Source organism: Hetaerina americana, unplaced genomic scaffold (assembly GCF_022747635.1).
Source record: "Hetaerina americana unplaced genomic scaffold, ioHetAmer1.1.p SCAF_5, whole genome shotgun sequence".
Classification (NCBI taxonomy): Eukaryota; Metazoa; Arthropoda; class Insecta; order Odonata; family Calopterygidae; genus Hetaerina; species Hetaerina americana.
The window spans coordinates 16,633,805-16,656,224 of NW_027287095.1; the positions used below are offsets into that span (position 1 = coordinate 16,633,805).

Genomic DNA, 22,420 nt, shown 5'->3' on the forward strand with positions numbered 1-22,420 from the left:
CTTTGATATGGGGAACCAGAAGGAACCGGGGCGGAAAATGCGATGAACCGCCGATCCCTATGAGGGACGCAAGTGAGAAGGACGGCGGAAATCGAGGGTGGGCACGTGACGTCCACCCCTTTGAGGGTGGCGCGCAGAAGTATTCCGTGAAGGTTCTTTTCGATGCAGAGGGACTACATACTATATGTATATGCACCAGTAGGTACGCCTGGCACAAAATCAGCGTGTGCTAGGTCGACTATGGCGTCGCACTCAACGTCGACCGTGATTCACAGCAGGTATGCGCATACGCGACGACACTCACCCAACCCTCCGGCGCAGCTCCTGTGCCTCCTCGAGCCTCGCCAGCTGACTGGACACGGTTATCCGGCGGAAGGCGCGGGATGGGGAGTCGTCGCCGGCCGACGCCTCGACGTCCTCGGCGTCCAGCGGCGACGTCTTGAGCGGGAGGAAGGCGACGACGGGGGGAGCGGGAGGAGGCGGCGGGGAAGCCCGGATTACCGCCCCGGGGGGCCGGTGCTGCAGGAAGTCCTGAAAGGAGGCGGCGGCGGCGGAGCCAGAGGGCGGTGGGGTCGGGGGGCCTTGGTGTTGATGGTGCAGGAGGAGGTGGTTGTTGGTGCCGGTGTTGTTCGGTTGGTGCAGAGCGACGAGGCCCTTGACGGCGGGGGGCGAGTCGGAGGAGGGGGGCGGCCGGTGGAGGTGGTTGTGGAGGATGGGTGAGGGCGTGGAGGCGGGGGCGTGATGGTGAAGGGGGGTGCGGGCGGGCGGGGAGGCGGGTGCGGGGGAGCGCGGGGGCGGCGGGGGTGCCTGGGACGGCGGGGGCGAGGCGGCCGACGAGGAGGAGGAGGGCGGGGAGTAGGAGGAGGAGGGGTGGAGGAGGCCATTGGCGGGAGGCGGAGGGGGGCGGGGCGAGGCAGAAGGGGGTGAGGGGGGGCCGGAGGGCAGGGGGGAGAGCTCGGAGGGCGCGCTCGACGAGAAGCTCGTGTAGTCCTTGGGGATCTCGCCTGAGAAAGAGAAGAGAGACACAACAGTCCATTAGGAATCATCAAACAACGTCATTCAAATCGAAAGAGGGGGCGGGCCGCAAATTTGCGCGCGATGACAGCACATGAATTTTCTTTTTTTTCAAGTTTTTCAAGACCCCGGCAATTACCTTCTGCATTCGAGTCCTTAAAAATTTCATAATTCGCGGAAAATAAGAATACACTTTTTCTAAAATCTCCAAAAAATTGCTGATCATGCAGGAAGTTGAATTCAAATCAACGTGTGCCCTAATGAGCAAATCTAACTCAAGAGCTGAATGCTAAACTCTCCTATGTTTATCGAAACGAATTCGAATTCACTCCTACCGTGTACATGATAACGTAGTTGCAGTGGTACCAACGCTGAAACTAGCTTACATTATTTTGCGAATCAAATATATTATTAATGCTTAACTTAATAATATTGTTAATATTTTAATAATTAATTTTAAAATTATTTGTTTAAATTATTCAAAATAATAAGTGTAATCAGGGTACTTACTAATGCTTGGCAAATACATTGGTAAGTAGTGCTTGAGAGAACAATTAAATGAAAAGCACGCCCCCGTTCATTTTCGAAGTGAACGAGCCAGTTGAAAAAATGGCGTTCTCCCTCGAATGATGGCGAATAGCGTGGCAGTCAATCCGTGTATCGAACCAGGTCGTCATATCGATCGCGAAATCGATCATTATGGACGGGGTACGCACGATGCACAAGCAGATGGGCCTTTGGCAAGGCGCATTGACCTCGCCGGGTGATCTCCTTCAAGAGTAAATCCGCGATCATCGCCACGCCTTCGACTATCCGTGATTCCACCGCGGAACCACCAATTTCTTGTCGACGGAAATCCGTCAGAAATTTGTGCGAAGATAAGGGAGATGTTTCGAAATTCTCGCTGGCGCTGGTCACTTTGAGCACTTTCATTTTTCTTCGTGATGGCGATCCCATCTTGCCCGGCGCGGCCGCGAAGCGAGTGGTTGTCAAGATAAAAGGGGCATATTCGCGAAGCCACCATGTAACATATCACGTCCGAACGCCTTATTGCATATTTGCGTAATACTTCCCAGCATGCAACGGGCTAGATGTTGAGGCATGCGGCAAAAAAGTGAGGACTGCTCAAGGCGAAGTCAAATATTTAGTCAACACAAAGAGTGACGCCCCTTGCCGCATATCTCGGAGGCGACACATGGAACACCAAAGTGGAATATTTCCAGAAATAATGCATCGCGTTGACTGAATAACCGCCATCTTCAGAAAGCGACACCGACTGCGAATACAAGCGGATATTAATCGAAGGCGCGAAGACATTGTTCAGCGACGGCATTGTAGAGTTGAAACAACGCCTCCTGGCGAACCTTTTCGAATAATAACATTTTGAAATGAAAAGAACGGCGTAAAATTCACAACGCTGGCTTGAAAGTGCGTGGAAAACCTATTGCCAAGTGTTTTCCAGTTCTCCCAGTGTGCTCCATTGCAGCGCCGTGAGCTTCGGTGTTGGCGCTCATCCTTCGCAGCCATTCAAGGGAAGCACACCTGTGGAATGCGTTCGCACGCACTGAGTTGCTCTTCCGGCCAACGAAACCCCCGGGGGACAAACGACCCCGGCACGAACGGACGCCAAGCTACGCTTCCAATCGCGACGCAGGGCGCCGTCCGCCCTTGGCTCATCCCCCAACACGACACGAAGCGCCCACGGGCCGCCATCTCCTCAAGGGGTCATTTTGTTACGCCGATCGTCGATTGAGCACCGACTCAAAACATGATACGAGCATGTGCGTGTCGTGAGCTCTCGATCATGCCGTAGCACTAAGTTGTTCACGGATAAAAAAACATTTTTTTTAGTATCCTGCAAGCCACCTCTAGGGTGTGTGGCAGGGGGTGATTACTCACCAGACTAATTTTGGCCTGAATATTTTTACCCCTACCGCGGTTGGACGACATTATTCTGATCCCTTATCGTTAAAGGAAAACATTTATATCCTTGATCTACCTGTTCTACACTTAATCTTTCTAATTTTATTGACATGATCGCGTCTACCGGTAGTACGATTGGGTCATAATAATACATTTTCAACATCATTGCTAAAGAGGCATCCTTCTAAATTATGCAAGAGATTTAATCTGTAATTTAACCTTCGCTCCGTGAGTGATTCCGAGTTTAGCTCCTCTAACATTTTGGATATCCTGCTAAGTTTTCCACAACAACGTTTTACAAATCTAGCTCCTACACGCTGCACGCGATCTAAGTCTTCCAAACTTCTAAAAAGATACGTTTCAAGCGTGATGTGGTGGAATATCACGATCAATTAAAAATTGCCAATTTTCCGCAAAATACAAATCCACCTGAACTACAAAATTATTTTGTGGAAAATTGCCAATTTATAATTAATCTTTCAACCTCCTTCATAACCATGGTATTCCGTTCTCCATGAGACATTGATGTTGAATGGATTATCGTTTCTTTCTAAATTGAAAGTGTATTCATTACTGTTGTAGTTTCGTATTGTCAGAATAAATACTTCCATGGGCTCGAAATCCTCTCTCGCCCGAAATAAGGGTGCCACATTTGACAATACCGTTCCGATGTCACATATACGAGGGTCATCCGGAAAGTAGTACCCGTTCGTGAAATAAAGACACAAAAGTAAATATTAACAAACATAAAAAGTTTTATTTGAAAGAGGATACTTTAAACTACTTCTCAACATAATCTCCAAGCAAATTAAGGCATTTGTCATAACGTGTGACAAGTTTCTGTATTCCTGCTGCATAGTCCTTCGCCGCCAGCTCATTGAGATACGCGAGGGACCCATCTTGCACAAATTTTTGCATAATGCAGATGGTGTTTAACAATTTCATGAACAATTGTTCGAGAAACATTGGGAAAATGCTCACAGATGTCATCAATTGTGACGCGCCGATCGTTCCTCACGAATTCGTCAACTGAGCTCACCAGTTGGTCTGTAATGACAGACGGTCTCCCCGAACGCTCATCGTCGTGTGTGTTCCCCCTCCCCATGTTGAAGTTGCGACACCACCGCCGAACAGACGACTCGTCCATTACATTGTCTCCATACACCTCCTTTAATTGGCGATGAATATCACATGGGCGAACGTTTCTTGCATTGAGGAATTTAATCACTGCCCTCACTTCACAACTGGCGGCGTTCTCAAGTTTTTTAAACATTGTAAACAATCACAGAAACAACACAGGCAATGCTAGCGTCACGCAACTTGGCTCAGAGAAGGCAGACAAGCCACTGAAGCTATCTGACCTCGTCCAGCGGCTACTCGCGTCGTCAGCACTTCATGCGGCACGAACGGGTACTACTTTCCGGATGACCCTCGTACTTACAATCTGCCTAAGAACTTCAAACGCTAGCCACAGGTAATCATAGTTTGCACACAAAACTTATTTATTATTTGTCTTTTACTTTAAGCGGAACAAAACTACAGAATTCGTGGCGTAAGTGCAGTCATTTATAAATAATTTCTTTATTCATCCATTCAAAAACGAACACTTGACTGAAAATGAAAATAAAGTCGCAATGTGCAACAAAGAAACATCACAACAAAGTCAATTGAAAATAAGGCAAAAATGAAGATGATTATATTCACAGAGAAGATGCTGCGAACCGAAGAATTTGGCGCCTATGTTTGAGGTGATCTGCTCATCAAAACTTTACGGACGCATGTCCAGATCTCCTCAATACGCTTGCCATTCAAATTTTTCAAAATGCCGTGAAGCACAAAAGACATAATACGTACTAGTACACATGTCGGCTTTATTAGCTCGCCTTACTCGAGAGAGATTTGATTGTGATACCAATTGTGTGTTAGTTACGGTGGTGACTAGAATCTACGATATTTCAGTCATCAGGTGATGCACCTATACCCAGAATCACCTTAAATATTAATATAGCATTACATTTTCTGAAAAAAATGCCAGAATAGCACTGGGCTATTAGTACGAATGCGAGAGTTCTCGGAAATTGATTTGAGGCTTTGATCAAGGATTTGACTTTCTATCACCTTATATCACACATCATTCAACACAAATCTGTGACCAAGTTTCAGTGTTCAACAAAAATGAAAATTAGGAGGCTATTACGAATACTAAGCCAGATTAACACTAACTAGGAACATCTAATGAGTAGGTATTACCCATGCATGAAAATTAAATATTTCAGTATTAATGAACTTTTTCAACTATGGGCTTATATTTCGGAATGAAACAGACTACAACATCTTCAACTGATTTTAAATATGAACAAATCAATGATACCCATTGAACAGAGATTAATTAACAGACGACCATCGCAATGATTATTTTGGAAATAACATTTCTACAGTTCCATGTCCATAAATATTCGCAGGTTCACCTCAACATGGTACTGTCTTTGTCAAAGAAATTAAACCAGAGACAAAGAAAGCAGCTAACGACGCGGAACAATTTATCATTATAATTGCCTTTGCCCTGGTTTTCATTACTATCAACTATTTGGAAATATGGAATGGGAATGTATATACTTGTGAGAGAAACACAAAAACTAAAGAAGATAAAGTTATTAGGAAGTTAAATAGCAATTGCACGTAGATAAATTGTAAATCTGATTATTTTCATCACTACGTAGTCTGTACAATAAATACGCGAACTGGTGCAATCCGGCGGCCATGACGCGGACTTCAGCCCCGCCCACTAGCGGCGCTAGTTGCCGGAGACCCAATAAGCCGTCTGTGCTTGGCGGATCGTCGAGCTGTGCGTATGGCGCCAGTTATGTTACTTTCTGTTGATCCCTTTTTCCACTGTTGGTCGGAAATGGAAATTAACGACATAACGGAGCAACGAACGACGCGGGTCGTTCGTTGCTCCGTTATGTCGTTCGTTCAACATCAAGTTTTTGGTGAAGTGCGGTAAAACTTATGAAGAAATTACAGAAAGATTGACAGATTTTTACGGTAATAATTCAATAAAGAAAACATCCGTTTTCGAGTAGATTAAGCGTTTTTAAGTTGGCCGACAAGACGCCACGGATGATGCAAGGCCGGGATTAACTTCAACCACCTGTGTTGACGACAACATTGATCTTGTGCGGACCCTTGTCCTTATCAATCGTCGAAAAACTGTCCGAATGATAGCTGATGAATTGAATTTAGGAAAATGAACTGAATTTAGGAAAATCAACAGTGCACACCATTTTAACCGAACATGACGGGTGAATCCTTCACCATGACAATGCACCTGCACATTCGGCATTGATTGTTCGCCAGTTTCTGGCAAAATATTCAATCACCATCCTTGATCATCCTCCTTATTCGCCATATTTCGCCCCCTGCGACTTTTTCGTATTCCCAAAATACAAAATTGTGATGAGGGGACATATCACTGGGAAAATGTGGACACAGTTAAACAAGAAGCGACAAGAAAACTAAAAAGCCTAAATGCCGAGGATTCCAAGGGTGCTCTTAACAGTGGAAAAGAAGATTGAATAAGTGCATAACAACGAATGGAGAGTACCTTGAAGGGAACAAAATCGATGTAGACTAAATTTGCCAAAATAAAGTTTTTGTGGCATCAGTTCGCGTATTTATTGGGCAGACCTCGTATTGCGCAAAATAAATATCTTGTCCATGTCAAGAACGTTGCTTCACCAGCCACTTCAACCTCAAGATTGAAGAAATGAGGAGGAACAGGCAATTAAAATTTCCACCCAATCGTATTCCGAAACGCCGCCATTCCGAGATGGGAGTCTCATTCGCGCATGGAGATGGCCGGAGGCGTGGGCGAGGGGGCCGCGAATCACCCGGGGGGGGGGGGGAGGGTCTCTTGGACGACAGAAGAAGAGAAGAGGGGGAAGAGGAAAGTGGGAGAGGAGGATCTCGGGGAGATTAAGGAGGAGGAAAGGAAGGCGAAGAGAAGTGAAAGTGGAAGGGGGAGAAAGACGGACCCCCCACCCCGGGTGTCGAAACGGCAGCCGGCGGCCGCATCGGGTCAAGCCAATCAATCCTCGGATCTCTCTGACGACTCCATCCGATGGTAATTTAACGAAGCGACGTTAACTCCGCTAATCACACTGGCGCCCGCTCGGCGCCACCTACGTCACGAGGAGATTGGTTCGGGTCCGCGAAAAATCATCTTTCGAACTCGACGCCAAAGCGTTAATTACTGACTCGGAGTGCACGCATGATGTTCCCATTCCTCGATCCTATATCGTTCACAGTTGGGTATTGCGCTATGCGTACCACATGTACACATCTAAGGAGTTGGCGACTCTGTATTCAACTACGGAGACGAGCTTCGGATGAATATGGCCGCCCCCGGAAACGGGAGGTCCGCTCGGAAGACAGTAGCTCATCAAATAACTTCGAAAAACAATAAGTGTTTCTATTCATATGCACTTAATAAGGAATGGGAATTAAGCAAAAAAAAAAGGGAACGCAAGTCACAATTACGGCTTTCACGAATACGGACAACTTTCCAACTGGGATGGGAGCGGCGATTATTTCAAAGATATCAAGTGAAAAGCTCCGAATGAATGAAAACTATTCCAATGTTCGACGCGCACTACCTCCCAAACACCCACTGCATCTGAAATACAGAATTAGAAATTGTAGAATGGATTAACTATGTAGGCGTTACCTTCACTCGCGACCTTCTCCTGAGTGAAACAAGTAAGGGGAATATCTGGACAAGCCAACCAAAAATTAGGATGTATTAGAAGAGTATAGGGGAAAGGTGATGAAAAGGTCACAGAGAAATGTTATCTTTCGCTGGTTAGGTCTCATTTATAATATACTGCAAATAAATATGTTGTTATGACAAACGGAGTAGCGTATCAAAATTATTATGGGAGTTAGGTTAGGAATTACTCACGGAGCGAAGGCTAAATTACAGATGAAATCTCATGCACAAATTGGAAGGAGTCTCCTTAGCGATGATGTTGAAAATGTATTATGAGCCCCATCGTTTTTTACAGTAGGATAGATCACATCAATACAATCACAGAGATTAAGTGCAGAACAGATTTAACCCTCCATTTTTCTCACGAACGATAAGGGATTAGAAATACCTTTAACCGCGCTATGAGGGGCAAAGTATTTGGGTCAAAATTAGCCGGATGTGTACTCACCCCCATGCCACACACCCTAGCGGTGTCTTGCAGGGTAACATGTACGTACGTATGCTATGATTTTCAAGGAGGAGAAATCAATCGCTCGCCCGGGCCGGGAGATTAGGATCCCGAGGGATGAAGGACGCGTGAACCGTGAGGTCTCGCATTTATGAGGGAGGGGGACTCGGCTCGGTCGTTTCTTTCGCAGCGCCCCTGAACCAAACGCCGATGAAAACAAGCATGCTCGGAACAATTCCAAACGCTGGACCGAGCGCCCGGTGCCCTTCGGAGACGAGTTGAAACTATCCCGGAGATCGAGATGGAGCGGGGGCTAACGTACTGGCTTCCCACCCAGAGGGCCCGGGTTCAAATTCCGGCGGCGTTGAATATTTTTCAGACGTATCTCGATCCCTACTCGAGGTGCTTTGTGGAGGGCACTTTGAGTGAGTATGCCGTCCGTCGGATGGGACGTTAAGCTGCGGACCCCTTGGCGCCTTTCATAAAGAGTAGGCTAATGCCGACGCCGGGTTTCTCTCCACCCTTCATCCTTTCCTGTCCATCCCCTATGGCGCAAATGACCTCAGCTGTCGGCCGCCTCCCCTCAATACTACTACTGAAACTATCCTATCGACTAATTTCAAAATGCTCGAGACCGGAGGAAAGTAAAAACCGGCAGAGACGCAACGCCGAAGCGATTGTTGATGCCGCTGGGTGAGAGGGAGTGAACGGCGATTTGGGAGGAAGCCACCCGCCGCTGCACTTGGTGCCCTCGCTATGTTCTCCCCCAGAACCCACATTCCTTGGGCATGCGTCTTCTCCGCCGACAGTGCGGCGGCCTCTCATTTTCCCGATTCCCGAATCTCCAGACAAGCAGGCCGTTCATTTCTCAGCTTTTTGTATCTACTGCTTGCGCATATCCAATTAGACAGACGTAATTCTTGTGGGTCGTCGCCCTTCCGACTGGAGTGCCACCGATGTTTTCCAGGATCTTGCACACGCAACGGATGAAGGGAAACACGTACTGAGATCTAAGCGCCCTTGGTTTAACAAATAAAAGGATCATCGCCCTCATCTGTGATTCTCTATTGGCACACAAGAGTCGCACCCTATTTCACAAACCTATTTTTTCTCCCTATAATCCACTTTCTCCCAAATGTTTGGAGTAATTGAATCACTCCCGATAACTCATCCCGACCGAGCACTTAGCCTCCACAATGTTACCCTCGAATCGCAACAATGCCTACAGCTCCTACGGCCATCGCCTTCGTCCCTGTGCTCTCCGCACATGTTGTCAACGGTGACCTCGACCATCGGTCACCTCCCGCATGGACCGATGGTCATCCTCCGCCTCTTGAAAGTGCTCATCCTTCGGGGCACTGATCAGGAGGGTTCAAACCTACAGGACACACCAGGTACCACTCGAGATGTGTGTGAATCATGGAGCACCAGAGGCACCCATCGAAACACAAGCAAAGGAACAGATAGACATTCTGACTGTGTGTGAATCTCATTCGGCAATCGCCATGATTTGACACACATCGCCTCCTTAGCAGCGGAAAAAGACGCCTGGCGCCAAATCGAGGCGCCGTTCCCAGCATCGCTCCTACACAACATCCTTCAAGTCTGCTTTAGGTGAACTGGCGTGCGGAACTGGCTCGAGTGAGAGGAGAGAGAAAAACGAGAAGAAGGGTCGGTTGAGAAGGGGCGGTGTGGAAGGAGTGGGTGGAGGCCCATTTCTGACCCCCCCCCCCGGTGGGCACCACTCTGTGCTTGGACTCGCCCACTGAACCAGCAATCGGTGACCGTGCATGACGTCCCATGCCCACGCTTTACCCCTCTCACTCTCCCTTTGCACTCATCTAACCCTTTCGGGAGACGTCATCCGACGGTACCGTAAGACAACACGGAATTCCCTTATGCCCTTTCCCTGACTGACGTTCCCCGGAACCGACGATAATAATACCGCCGCCCTCTTGTCCTGGCTCTCATGGTCTGATTCACGGCCCTCCGCTAACGCCACTCTCTCCCAAACACTTGCCCGAAAGTATCCTCAAATCCTTCCGGGCGTGTCCAGGCAGACGGCCGCGGGGGGCAGGGGGGCGCACTCCGGCGCTCGTGGTGGGAGAAAAGGTGACTGAGGGCGGGCGGGCCGGGGAGAGGGCGAGTGGGCCGCTGCGACGCAAGTACGGAACGACATCCAACCACGACAGAGGGACGGCTTGCCGCGAGATTACTTAGATACGTTGACAAAAATAACAATTACTCACCGCTATCATTACTTCCACCACCGATTTATCATTGATGGGAGATTAAAAAAATATTACAAGCGTACTATTACACTTGCGACACAGGATTGATAACCAGAGTATAACGATAAGTCCAAATCGGCGAGGCAATCGAGCAGGGAGATTCAATGCCCCGTCGGCCCTCTCAATCAACACAAACCAAGACCGCAACACACGAAGGGTCCGAACATATTACGTCATAGCATTCCACCCTTTGCTCTTAGAGAGAGGACAGAGCCGACGAAGGGGACTTTGAGCAAAGATGCAAAGAAAAGATAGAGCATGGAACGAGAGAGATAAAGTGGAAGAAGAATTGAGAAAGTACAACGGACGAAAGGGTAAACAAACAAAGAGTATTAGGAGGCAGGGGCGGAGAAAGTGTTGTCGGGAGAAGTTTAAACTCGAGAATGATATTGTGGGGAGACGGGCGAGGAAGGGGGGAGGGAAAGGGCAGTCGAGTTAAGACGGAATGAGCGGAGGCTGAGATCACTTCGGGAAATTTCAGAAGGGTTTGCGTTGGTGCGCATGGTGCCACGTCCGCACGCGGGCCTTCTCATCCCAAACCTCGGCCGGCAGACGACCATTGAAATAATAATGGTATGCACATGTGTGCACACGCGGCGTGCACGTGAATCTACCCAGGCGAATCGATTGGCGGGGGGAGGGAGCACGACCCCCGGGGAGCGAGGGGGAAGACGACGCAAATAAAGAGAAAGGAGGGAAATAAAAAGGCAGCCAACTTTCCCTTCCTCTCCTCTCCCCCTCCGACAGTTCGTTTCCCCAGACTTGCACGGCCATCTCCGCTGCGCATGCGCAGAGCAGAACGGAACAGTAGGAGTGAGAGACACGTGAAGATCGCGAGGCGACGAAATGGATCGAAGCGATGAAATTTTCGGAAAGGTTCCGAAAGGAGGCGAAAAAAATATGCGAGGAGAGTGGAGGGGGGCATTGGGGGGGTGGAGGGGGGCATTGGGGGGGTGGAGGGGGGCATTGGGGGGGTGGAGGGGGGCATTGGGGGGGTGGAGGGGGGCATTGGGGGGGTGGAGGGGGGCATTGGGGGGGTGGAGGGGGGCATTGGGGGGGTGGAGGGGGGCATTGGGGGGGCGGAGGGGGGCATTGGGGGGGCGGAGGGGGGCATTGGGGGGGGGGAGGCGGTGGAATTCTAAAGAAATGACGCACGGCTGTTTATCCGCGCGTCTCCCCTCTCCACCAATCCGATAAAAAGAAAATAAAGGCGCCGCGCGCGGTTATAGCCCGCTTGACACGGAACACCCGCCTCGCCTTACGTGAGTCCCTCGCGCTTGCCGTGGGCGCGCGGAGGAAGGCCCGGGCGAGAGGACCCCGGCGGCGGACGCCCCGCGCAAAACTCGTTCCTCTCGATCACGGTTCCTAGGTGCAGCTACCAGCTAAAACCCTCAATGAAAACGGTCGGTCGAAGGGGTTCTTCCGAAACTTCGTGTAAATCTTGGGGTAGGGGGTACATGAACTAAACGGCCCCACCTCCCTTTCCTAACATTCACCAACTTTACAGGCCATTGAATAAAAAAAGACAGGGGTGAACCAAATTGGATCTCAGCCGCACTCAGCATTACAGTAAAACAAGCATTATTTTCGATCGAAGCCAAAAATACAATAATTACAGCAGATGGCTGGCGAATAGGACAACTTAGGATAACGTTTGGCACTTAGGAATGCAGAATTGACTGCTTTAGCTGGGTGAGGTCACCACTAGTCATGCATAATTCAAAGCCAGTTGCCATCCAGCAATTCGTTAGTTATCCAATTGCAAACATTAAAAACCAGTAAATAAATTTGGCGGGCCTCATTATGCAACCGAAGAAAATTCTCTAATTGCTTGATATCAGTAAACAGTCACAATTTTTGTGAATGAGGGGTTCTGGACTGCGAAGTTCTGTCTCATGGATATAGCCTAATGCGGGATGGCCTTACAAACAAGACATAGGAACACAACTAAAAAATTTCAGAACATTTCCACCCTTTTGGGACTCTAATTTGTAACTTTTCTACGCTGTCTTTCCTGAATACATAACATAGATAGGCTCAGTGAACTATTATAAAACCTTTTATATAGGTTTCAATACTAATTACAACCAAGTTATTCATAATAAGTAGCTTCCATACGCTACCACCACAGTAACGACTGGATTTTTCTTCCAAAATTTCCCTTGCTAAGCAGGATGTTACGAAAAGGATCGTCTAAACTTTGATATGGAGCGTGGCTATATATATATATATATATATATATATATATATATATATATATATATATATATATATATATACTATATATAGTATATATAGTATATATATAGTATATACTATATATAGTATATATAGTATATACTATATATAGTATATATATGGGGGTGTGTGTGCGTGCGCGCTTATAAGCGTAGGGGACTGACGCACTCATCCGTCAAAACTGTAAGTCCCCTTGCCTTCGCAAGGAGCACCGCTCAGCAGAACTCGGGGGCGTTTGAGTGGGCAAAAACCAAACCACGCGCGAGCACATTCGAATGAATGCAATCGTGGCCCTCTGGCGCGCGGGGGAGGGGGAGGCGGAAGTGGCGACCTGAAAAATGCAGACGAACTGCCGCCACCCATCGACTCCACCCCGCTTCTCCAGGCGCACTCGGACGAGCCTCGAGAGTGGGTAGGTGCGGGAGGGGACCCAGGTATGGTGGGGGAGGTGGGTGGTGGCATCGGTGGAGGCATTATATCATTGGTTATTCGCGGATATAATGTAGACTGCGGCATGGAATATTTGATTGGTTAAAAATGCACGTTGAAGGCGAGGATATATTTGTGAGGACGAGATGCGAGTGCGGGGGGAAGGAGACAAGAGGAGTAGGGAGGAACTGATTTTTTTACAGGTGACTGTATTTTTATGAAAAAATATTTATTTATTCTTCAGTATTCATGTTGTCCCCTTCAAAGTAGTTAAGTCCCCCCAGATATAATACACTCAAGCCAACGATTTTTCCAATCCTGGAAGCAATTCTCCAAAACACTTTTTGTTAGAGCCTTGAGCTCTTCCAGCGATACAGTCTTTATCTCCTCGAACGTTGCAAATCCCTTCAGTTTTGATAACAGGTAAAAGTCGCAGGGGGGGGGGGGTAAAATCCGGTGAATATGGTGGCTGAGGCATGATTGTGGTGTTGTTTTTGGCCAACAAAACTCTCTCAAGCAACGATGAGTGAGCAGGTGGATTATCCTGTTGCAAGAGCCGTGAATTGTTTTTCCACAATTACGGACGTTTTATTTCGTATTGCTTCATGCAAACTTCACTTAAAATGTAATGCTCCTTATTGATCGTGCGATCTTGTGGTAAGAACTCCTGATGCACTACGCCACAGTAAACGAAGAAAACAGTGCGCCAAACCGTGACATTTGATCGAACTTGGTGTACTTTTTTGTGTCTAGGTTCTTCCATTTGGGACGGTTGAGCTCTGGTTTCGATGACATAACCATGTACACATAATTCGTCACCAGTTATGATCCTTTTGAGCGAATCAGGATCATCATTGACGTCATCATTGACGTCATTCAACAGCTCCTTAGCGATGCTCATGCGACGGTTATTCTGGTCAAACATAAGCAGTTTCGGAACGAACTCCGCTGAAACACGTCTCATGGCCAAAACATCAGAAAAAATTGCATGGCACGAGCCATCCGATATCCCAAAATTCTCATAAACTTCTCTAATAGTGATCTGATGATTTTTCAAAACTATTTCCTTCATTGCTTCCACGTTTTCATCTGTTGTTTCATCATCAGAGCGAGGCTCGTCAGTGGCATCTTCTCTGCCATCTTGGAAGAGCTTGTACGACTTATCAACATATTTTTTAATAAGAGCAGACTCACCGTATGGCACTTTCAACATTTCAAGTGTTTTTGAGCACTTAATTTCATTTTTCTACACAAAATGTGATGCCGATTCTTTGATCCATCTCTTTTATAGCAGAAAATCGCCGAGCACTCCAAAACACGTCCAACATTTGTATCTGTCAATAACAAACTATATCGTTGAAACTGTAAACAAATATTTGCGACACATGTGCCAACACAAAAAAATAAAAATATCGAAAGTCGAATGTATGTCGGCCGCGAAATTTGAAAAGCCACCTTACTTTTTTAACCCACCTCGCGTGTATGTGTATATATATATAATGGACAGACAAAGTAAGTAGCGAAGAAGTATATAGAAGAGCAGAAGAGATTAGGACCATATGAAGAACTCTAGGGTAAAGAATAAATAGATAGACTGGAGGCACATTGAGGCACAATTGATGTTTTGATAAGGTTATACACCCCGCCAAACGCCCTTGCGGCGGCTCGCGGGGTATTATGCAGACAGATAGATATATGTATATTTGCGTAACTGCTGAAGAGCTTTCGTTTTCTAATGTTTACACCGGGAGTCATTGCCATGTCCAAGGAAGGGGCGAGCTCGCCCAGTACCTAGGCGCGTGAAGTCCACATATTAACAGTACGGAGGATAACACGCAATTAAAAATGGAAATAAGGGCGAAAGAGATCTTCGTCCCCTGTGCAGCCTCCGTGCTTTCCGATGGACCCATTAATCAAAGTTGCAGTTCGGTATACAAGCTTTCTTAATTTACGCAGACGGAGTCTACTGGTGGTCATCAATGGTTCGAGCACTTTCTTTGACTTTCTTCCATAATAGAGTACGCGAATGAGACAGTTATACATTACATTTAAGAATGCATTCCGAGGACTTGTAGCTTCGATGCATGGACCCCTGTTAGTAGCTCTAACACACGCACAACTTAGAGTGCCCAAAGGCGTCACGGGAATCGAACCAGGCCCCTCCGATGTGCGACCAAGCGTCCTACTAACCGGGCCGCCACGCCCCTGAATGATACCCAGCCAGACCCGTTCAAGTTCCCACCCAGGGGCCTTTCGACGGTCGCCTTGCCTCCTAGCAGTTAAAGGTCGATTCCAGGGACTCCAACGAAGGAAATATGCGCGAGGCATCCATTGACGATTCCGGGTAGCGAAATTTTGGTCGGGCAACGTGCTGATGGCTCAGTACTGCAATGGGTACTTGCAAAGGAAAGGGACACTGGGGGAGGGGACGAGGACGGGCCCTAGAGGGAGAACTCTTCCAAGGTCGCGCTTTGCTCGTGCGGAAGATGGATATGTCGCCCTTGGTACGGGGGAAGGGACATCCACGAGGGCAGACACACACACACTCAGAGGGGGGGTGAGTGGGTGGGTCCTGGATGTAAGGGTGTGGGCCTATCGACCGGCGCGTGAATGGGAGTTTGCGGCGGGGGAGGGCGGGGGCCTAGGCGCGCCGGCGAGGGGGCGGGTGGGCCGAAAAATATTGCCGACATTCATTTCCGTCGACGAACATTGAAAATCAATAGCATGAATTGTAAATTTATTGGCATCTGTATTGTTGCAGAAAATGTCACGCACGTGCGCAAGCAAGGCATAACGCACGGAAATGCGTCGGCGAAAGGTGCACTCGATCACGCCCACGCGTCCATTATCCGGTATTTGACCCCGGAATGTGCTCCCGGAGGCAGTCGCGAGCGGTGCTCGTGTCCATCCGCCTCGAGCACCATTTTGGGGTGCGCCGTTGCTGCACGGGAAACGTTTCAGCGTGGTTCAGAAATCGTTCGCCATTTTTTTCCTCGATGAGGACATACACCGCAGCCCGCACTTCGTCTTATTCCATCGTCGCTGCTACATTGCCGACCAGATGGCACTCCCAGCCCGCCTCGAATCATCCTTCGCAGTTGTAACACGCAAGTGCACCGTACGCGTGGTCAGGAAATGGTGCAGCAATTCTCACTTCCTTGACAATTCGGTCTCGTCCGGAAATGACAAATCCCACATTTCGCTCAAATGCTCAAAGCCGTTTGGGTGCCGGAGGACGCGGGAGTTGATCCGCGAAGCCAGGGCACCCCTCTGCAGAGGCAGACGACCGATCGGAGGGCGCTCCGTTCCGAATCACTGCGACCCGCCGGGCTCCACGAACGACTTGAAATATTCGCTCACGCTTGTCCACCGTTTCAATTCAACAATTTCAGAGCATTAAAATCATTCGCCTTGACCGGGATTCGAACCCGGATTCCACGATCCCCGGCCGAGTGTTCAAGCCAGTTAGGCTATCGAAGCGCCCTCTTAAACTCTAAAATATATATATATATATATATATATATATATATATATATATATATATATATATATATATATACTAATATCTTCGAAATGGAACGCTCTTCGGCGACGCACAAATATATAAAAACACAGATGTAGATTTTTAGAATATAGAGACATAAAAAAAGGACACTCACAATTTGTTATTTGACGTTTCGACAGCTCGGCTGTCGTCTTCAGAATCTTTATGTCTCTACATTCTAAAAATCTACAAGTGTGTTTATATATTTATATATATATATATATATATATATATATATAAATATATAGGGTTGCGGTAGTCCAGTGGGTAGAGCGTTGGACTGCTGACCGGAGGGTCCTGGGTTCGATTCCCGGGCAAGGCACTCTGGGCACCTGCAGCTCCACCCAAGCTGAAGTGATTTTTCGGGTTCCAGGTCTTCCTGGGAAACCATAACCGGCACAGGGAAAGGAACTGCCCCCCCTACCCTGATGTGTGAATTTTCACACGCCGTATAGGGCTTAGTACTGGGTGATCTCTTCCATCACCTACTAAACCGACCTTCGGGTTGATTACTGTGTTTATGGTACATATATATATGTACCATAAACACAGTAATATATGTATATATTACTGTGTTTATGGTATGGTATATATATATACACACATAGCTTAACTGGCTGAAGCACTCGGCCGAACATCGATGTATCCGGGTTCGAATCCCGGTCAAGGAGAATGATTTTTCACTCTGAAATTGTTTCATTGAAATGCATATTAGCGGATGACTCCGTAAAAAGTTACTGTCACGGCATCTCCCGCAGTTTCTTGGAATTTGTCCACGGTTGGTCGATTACATCAATTACATGTGATATACTCATTGTAAACTATTCTTATCCACATTATTACAAATTAGTGACAGTAATCATTAAAAAAAAACACAATCATGGTTCCTAGAATGAAAATTATTTTCCTATCATCAGTTTTTATTTGTCTAAGAAAACATAGCATATTATTTGCGACAACATGTGATCATTGATTTTTGTTTCGGAAATTATTTTAAAATGGAAAACGATCACCTCCCTGACTGGCGCTTCAACATAATGTATCGCTCGCGGGCAATATCGATCATTTCCACGTCCTCATTTGAAGTGTTCCCATTTCAGCAGACCAAAATTTAGCAACCCTAATATGGCGCATCTTTGAGCACTCGCTCCTCTCTCCTTCCCTCCTGTTGCCCACATTTCTCATTCTCCGCCTCAATATACGCACTTCCTCCCTGAAGCCACACTTCGCGCCCATGAAGAAGAAGCCCTCTCAACAGCTAGCCCCCTCCCCCCTTCGGATTCCACACCGAAATAAGCCCCCTCTCCCCCCAATCCGCCCTCCTCTCCGTCCACCTCCATACGCCAATCGGAATGAGAGCCGTTAGGGAAGCACCTACGACGAGCATCACGCCGCAGATCGACGAAATACTAAGCTCTCGCGGAGTGCAACGTTGCGATCTCGACGACGTCAAGCGACGGTTGGTGCTGCTCTCCAGCGATCCGGGCAGGAGCGATGAAAGTGGTGCGGGGCGTGCACGTCCGAGAGGTCACTTCGAGGTCAAGGCACCGAGGGTCAAATGGGCCATCCCGAAGACTGGAGCACCGGGGAAGGGAGGCCGCCCCGGGGAGCCCTCGCGCCGAGGTCCAACCGCGCACCACTCGGAATGTCCTCAAAAGGCGCAACACCGAGGCTGTGCTCTGATCGCCAGAATCGACAAATTTTGCACACCTTCTGTATCGATGCGACCAGATCCAAATGCACAAGTTGTTTTCCCCTTAGGGCTGAACTTGATCGCATCCGAAAACATAACGACAGGGAGAAGTCTCGTATTTCAAATGAAAACAAAAAACTTCCTCCTTTTCCCGGCTCGGATCTGACCGGCGGAATTCCTTCACACCCGAGAGACGAAAGTTCGAGGAGGGGAGGGGAGGGGGCACTGCTCGGGTCAAATCTTGAATAGCGTGAGTAAGAACTCCAGACACGCTACTCCGGGTTCGTGAGGAATACATAGAGATTAGGTCTCCATACCGATAATACGAACAAATGGTCCATAACGAACTCCACATTCATTAATACACGCTCCCGTCCAGAAGAGTCGCATTTTTTCGAGTGTATCACTTGATGAATAGAATTGTTTGAGGCGTCACTTTGTGGAAGCGATTCATTTCAGAAAAGAAATCCTTAGTGATTCCACATATATTTCATTATACACGACCTAGATGATGATTTTGTAAGTCGAAACCCGGGTCGTGTTTAATAAAATACATGTGGGACCACTAAGGATTTCTTTTCTGAATTGAGTGTACCATTCAAATCATTCCATACTTTCACTGAGAGGGGGGTAGGGAGTGAAACAAAAATATTATTTCAACAAAAAAAATAAGCGCACTTCTCAACTGAGTGAACTAGAACTACATTCATGATTCAAATCTTGCACTGGGAAATAGACTTGATTTCAAACTGCAAAATAATTGTTTTGGCCAATGATGTAGGCGAGGGAAAGTCGACAATCGACTTATGTTATTCATTTGAACAGGAACTAGGTCCTGAAGATGGCAGATATTTTTCAGAGGTATCTCGATCCCTACTTGAGGTGCTTTGTTGAGACCACTTTGAGTGAGTACGCCGTCCGTCGGATGGGACGTTAAGTTGTTTGACCCATTGGTGCCTTTCGACGAGAGTAGGCTAATGCCAACGCTGGGTTTCTCTCCATTCCCATCCATCCCTAAATGGCGCAATTGACCTCAGCTATCGGTCGCCTCCCCTAAATCTACTACTGTACTAGGAACTGGGAACAGATCCTAATGACTGGAACCTACGCCGGAAGTGCCTATGAGCCATACGCCCTGGGCCACGGGGTAACCTAACCCAGAATCGAGTAAGGGAAAATAATAAGGCAAAAGGATTCGGTGACCATTTTTAGCTTTAAACTGAAGAGCAACCTAAAAGCTACGAAAACATCAGGGCAAGAAATCTGGCAAACAGCAAAACTCGTGGATGGCATTATTTATCTCAGAGAGTAATTTTGGCATGCCCGTACGTATATATTTTTGTGCGTCATACCAGATAGACAGGCACAAAACAGACTATCAGCGAACGAAAACATGCATATCAGGAAAAGCGAATAATCACAATTTGAGAGAAGTCATCCACCTTCCGCTGATAGGCAACGCCGGAGTTATCGTTCATGTAACTCCGTCAACGACACAGTTACGTGGGCACTGCATTCGAGGAACCCTTCCTTACATTTAGTAACATACGAGATCAGAGATTCAGACATCCCTGAGTTAAGCAGGGAAGATAGATTTATATAGACGGCAAGAAGGTAGAGGTTATGAAGGAGGGTAGAAACGTGTGGCAAAGGAGAGAAAGTAGGGGCACGCGAAACTTGAAAGATGGCCCAAAACCTACCTCTAATTGGTAGAATACCTTGAGTGAATGAAATAAATCCTTGTACAGACCATTAGTTCGATCGATCTCAAGTTCGCGACCTTCGGCAACTCTGATAATGAACGTTATTTTTGAAGATTAAGCATCCATTGTAGGAAGAATCCATTATTGTGATGAAAATGTGCACCAAAAATATTTTGAGATATAGCGGCATCAAGGGTAAAGGGAGGAAATTGCATCAACTGAATAAGTGTTCGCAGACACGAACTTATTAACGCTAACTGAAGACAAAAATACGTAAAACATAAATCGTAAGAAAAAAATAGGTAAAGTTTTAAACGGAGCGCAGGGATAAACGATTCCGACACATAGTGTCTTTGAGGTGCGAGAATGAGCCTTCGAGAAGCGTTAACGGTGGAGGAAAGTAAGTTGGAGAAAGAAGGCGGCCACCAACGGCGTCTTCAGTGCGGCGGAAGAACAGAGGAGCGCCCGGGGGAAAGCTATTGGAGGGAGGAAAAAATAGGGTGGTGTAGGAAGTAAGGCAGAAGAGAGAATATTAGGTTGGCGGGAAATAACGGACGAACAGGAGGAAGTCCACGCTACGAATAATACCTGATAGTTTGTACATCTTCATCTACGTCGTAGCCTGCAAGACGCCAAGGAGACGTGTGGCAGGGGGTGTTGGGTCATCAAGCTACACAGTAAGGTAGGTAAGTGGGCCAAAGGATGGGAAGGTCGCCCGCGAATAGAATGAAGGTCGAACGTAGGGAAGGGGGGGAGGACGGCAGGACTGGAACCAAACAGTATTAGGACCGAAAAACAAACCAAAGAATGTGGACCACGACACATCATCATTCTCTCGCGTAGCAGAATAGCGGGACGGATGAACATGGTTGCCGGGTCAATTTCCAGAGATGACCAAGCGGCACCGTCCTCCTCCAGCTGTTTGTTGTGTTGACACCTCCAGCTTCATTTCACCACTATTACACTTATCATGGAGATGGACTCATAAAAGTACGTCGAGAACAGTTTCATTCTGGGATATTGAGTTGAAAAAAAAATTTTTTAAACCACGGCAGAGCAGTGCGGCGTTGGCTATGTCTCAGGTTTTGTAAGACTATCGTAATTAAAGCATTTTCACATCTCCCACACTACCTGTCACAGATTCATTATCTTTTCCACTGGATTTTTTTTGCGGATGGTTTTAGAAATATGACGTCAATTTTTTAAACGTGAACTCCCATCGAGATGCTGCTGTGTTCGTTAGAGGTCGTCGTCTTGTTGTAGAGAGTGTTGATATTGTGAGTGGGGATTGATTGATTGATTGTTTGGTTTTTTTGGCGGATAATGTCCCATTTGCCTAGTCTACTTGGTTGCACTGGTTAGGGAGACAGGGACAGATTCGGGCAAGGAATACAAGCTACTTCCATCGGCTTCAAATCGAAGTTCTTCCTCTAGAAATCAACGCCACCTTCCTAAGGCTCGGTCATCGAAATGAAGAAGGCGCACCCTAAACACCTCTTGCACTCACCGGCCATAGATTGGCACGGAATGGAGAGGAGATATTAGGCGTGCCCTCCGACTAAGGGTTTCCAGCAGGAAGAATTTTTTTTGGTTACTTTTCGCGGAAATTAAAAGAGATCATCCCGGATTCTTCTTTATTCTACTTGTGTGTTGCGTTGATGCATGAGCTACAAACAGCAGCACCAACTTCGCAGGGTTGATTAACGTAAATCTGCGGTTGATTAGAATTGACTTTTCCAAAGCAATGGAAGTGAAATGTGTCTTTTCCATTTTAAGGTCAATTGTTTTTGTAGGGAAAGGCACTCGGACGCATGAGTGGTTCCCCGGCGAGATCGAATGATTCGCTGCCCGAGTCCTCTCTCCTCAACTACGCAAGCGATACAGCAAACACTTGGGAAGTCCTCAATGACATCTCCGCGCTCCCATTGGCTTTTTCATTTCGATATTTCAACCCATTCTGAGGTGTTTTTCACCCCCGTTACCGTTCTAGGGTTAAATATAGCAAGAAATTCAACAATGATATTTTAGGCGTATTGAAATTCAAAATAATTAAGCCCCTGAAGGCAAAATAACAATATGCAAAGGTATAGATGAATATGCCAATAAAATTAGAGTAATCAAATAAAGAACAGATGGATTTAAGATGACATTTTTTCCACGAACGATAAGGGGCCAGAATAACATTTTCCGACCGCGGTTGGGGTCATATTCGGGTCAAAATTACTCTGGTTTGTATTCAACCCCAACCACACACCCTAGCGGTGGCTTGCAGGGTACTAAAATAAATATTCCATTCATTAAGAGTTGGCCGTTAAGTAAGAGCTGAGACGGAATATCCCGGTATATTTTACGTTGGATGTACAAATGAA

The 22,420-nt window shown here is 47.1% G+C and overlaps 1 protein-coding gene across 1 annotated transcript in view; it reads right to left on the bottom strand.

The window, feature by feature from the left end:
- LOC139693535 (nascent polypeptide-associated complex subunit alpha, muscle-specific form-like) overlaps positions 1–22,420 on the bottom strand; it is a 111,252-nt gene that overhangs the window by 58,954 nt on the left and 29,878 nt on the right. Inside the window, exon 2 of the mRNA XM_071591729.1 lies at positions 305–1,004. Within this exon, the coding sequence (XP_071447830.1) occupies positions 305–1,004 (700 nt within the window). The remainder of the gene's footprint in view (positions 1–304; positions 1,005–22,420) is intronic.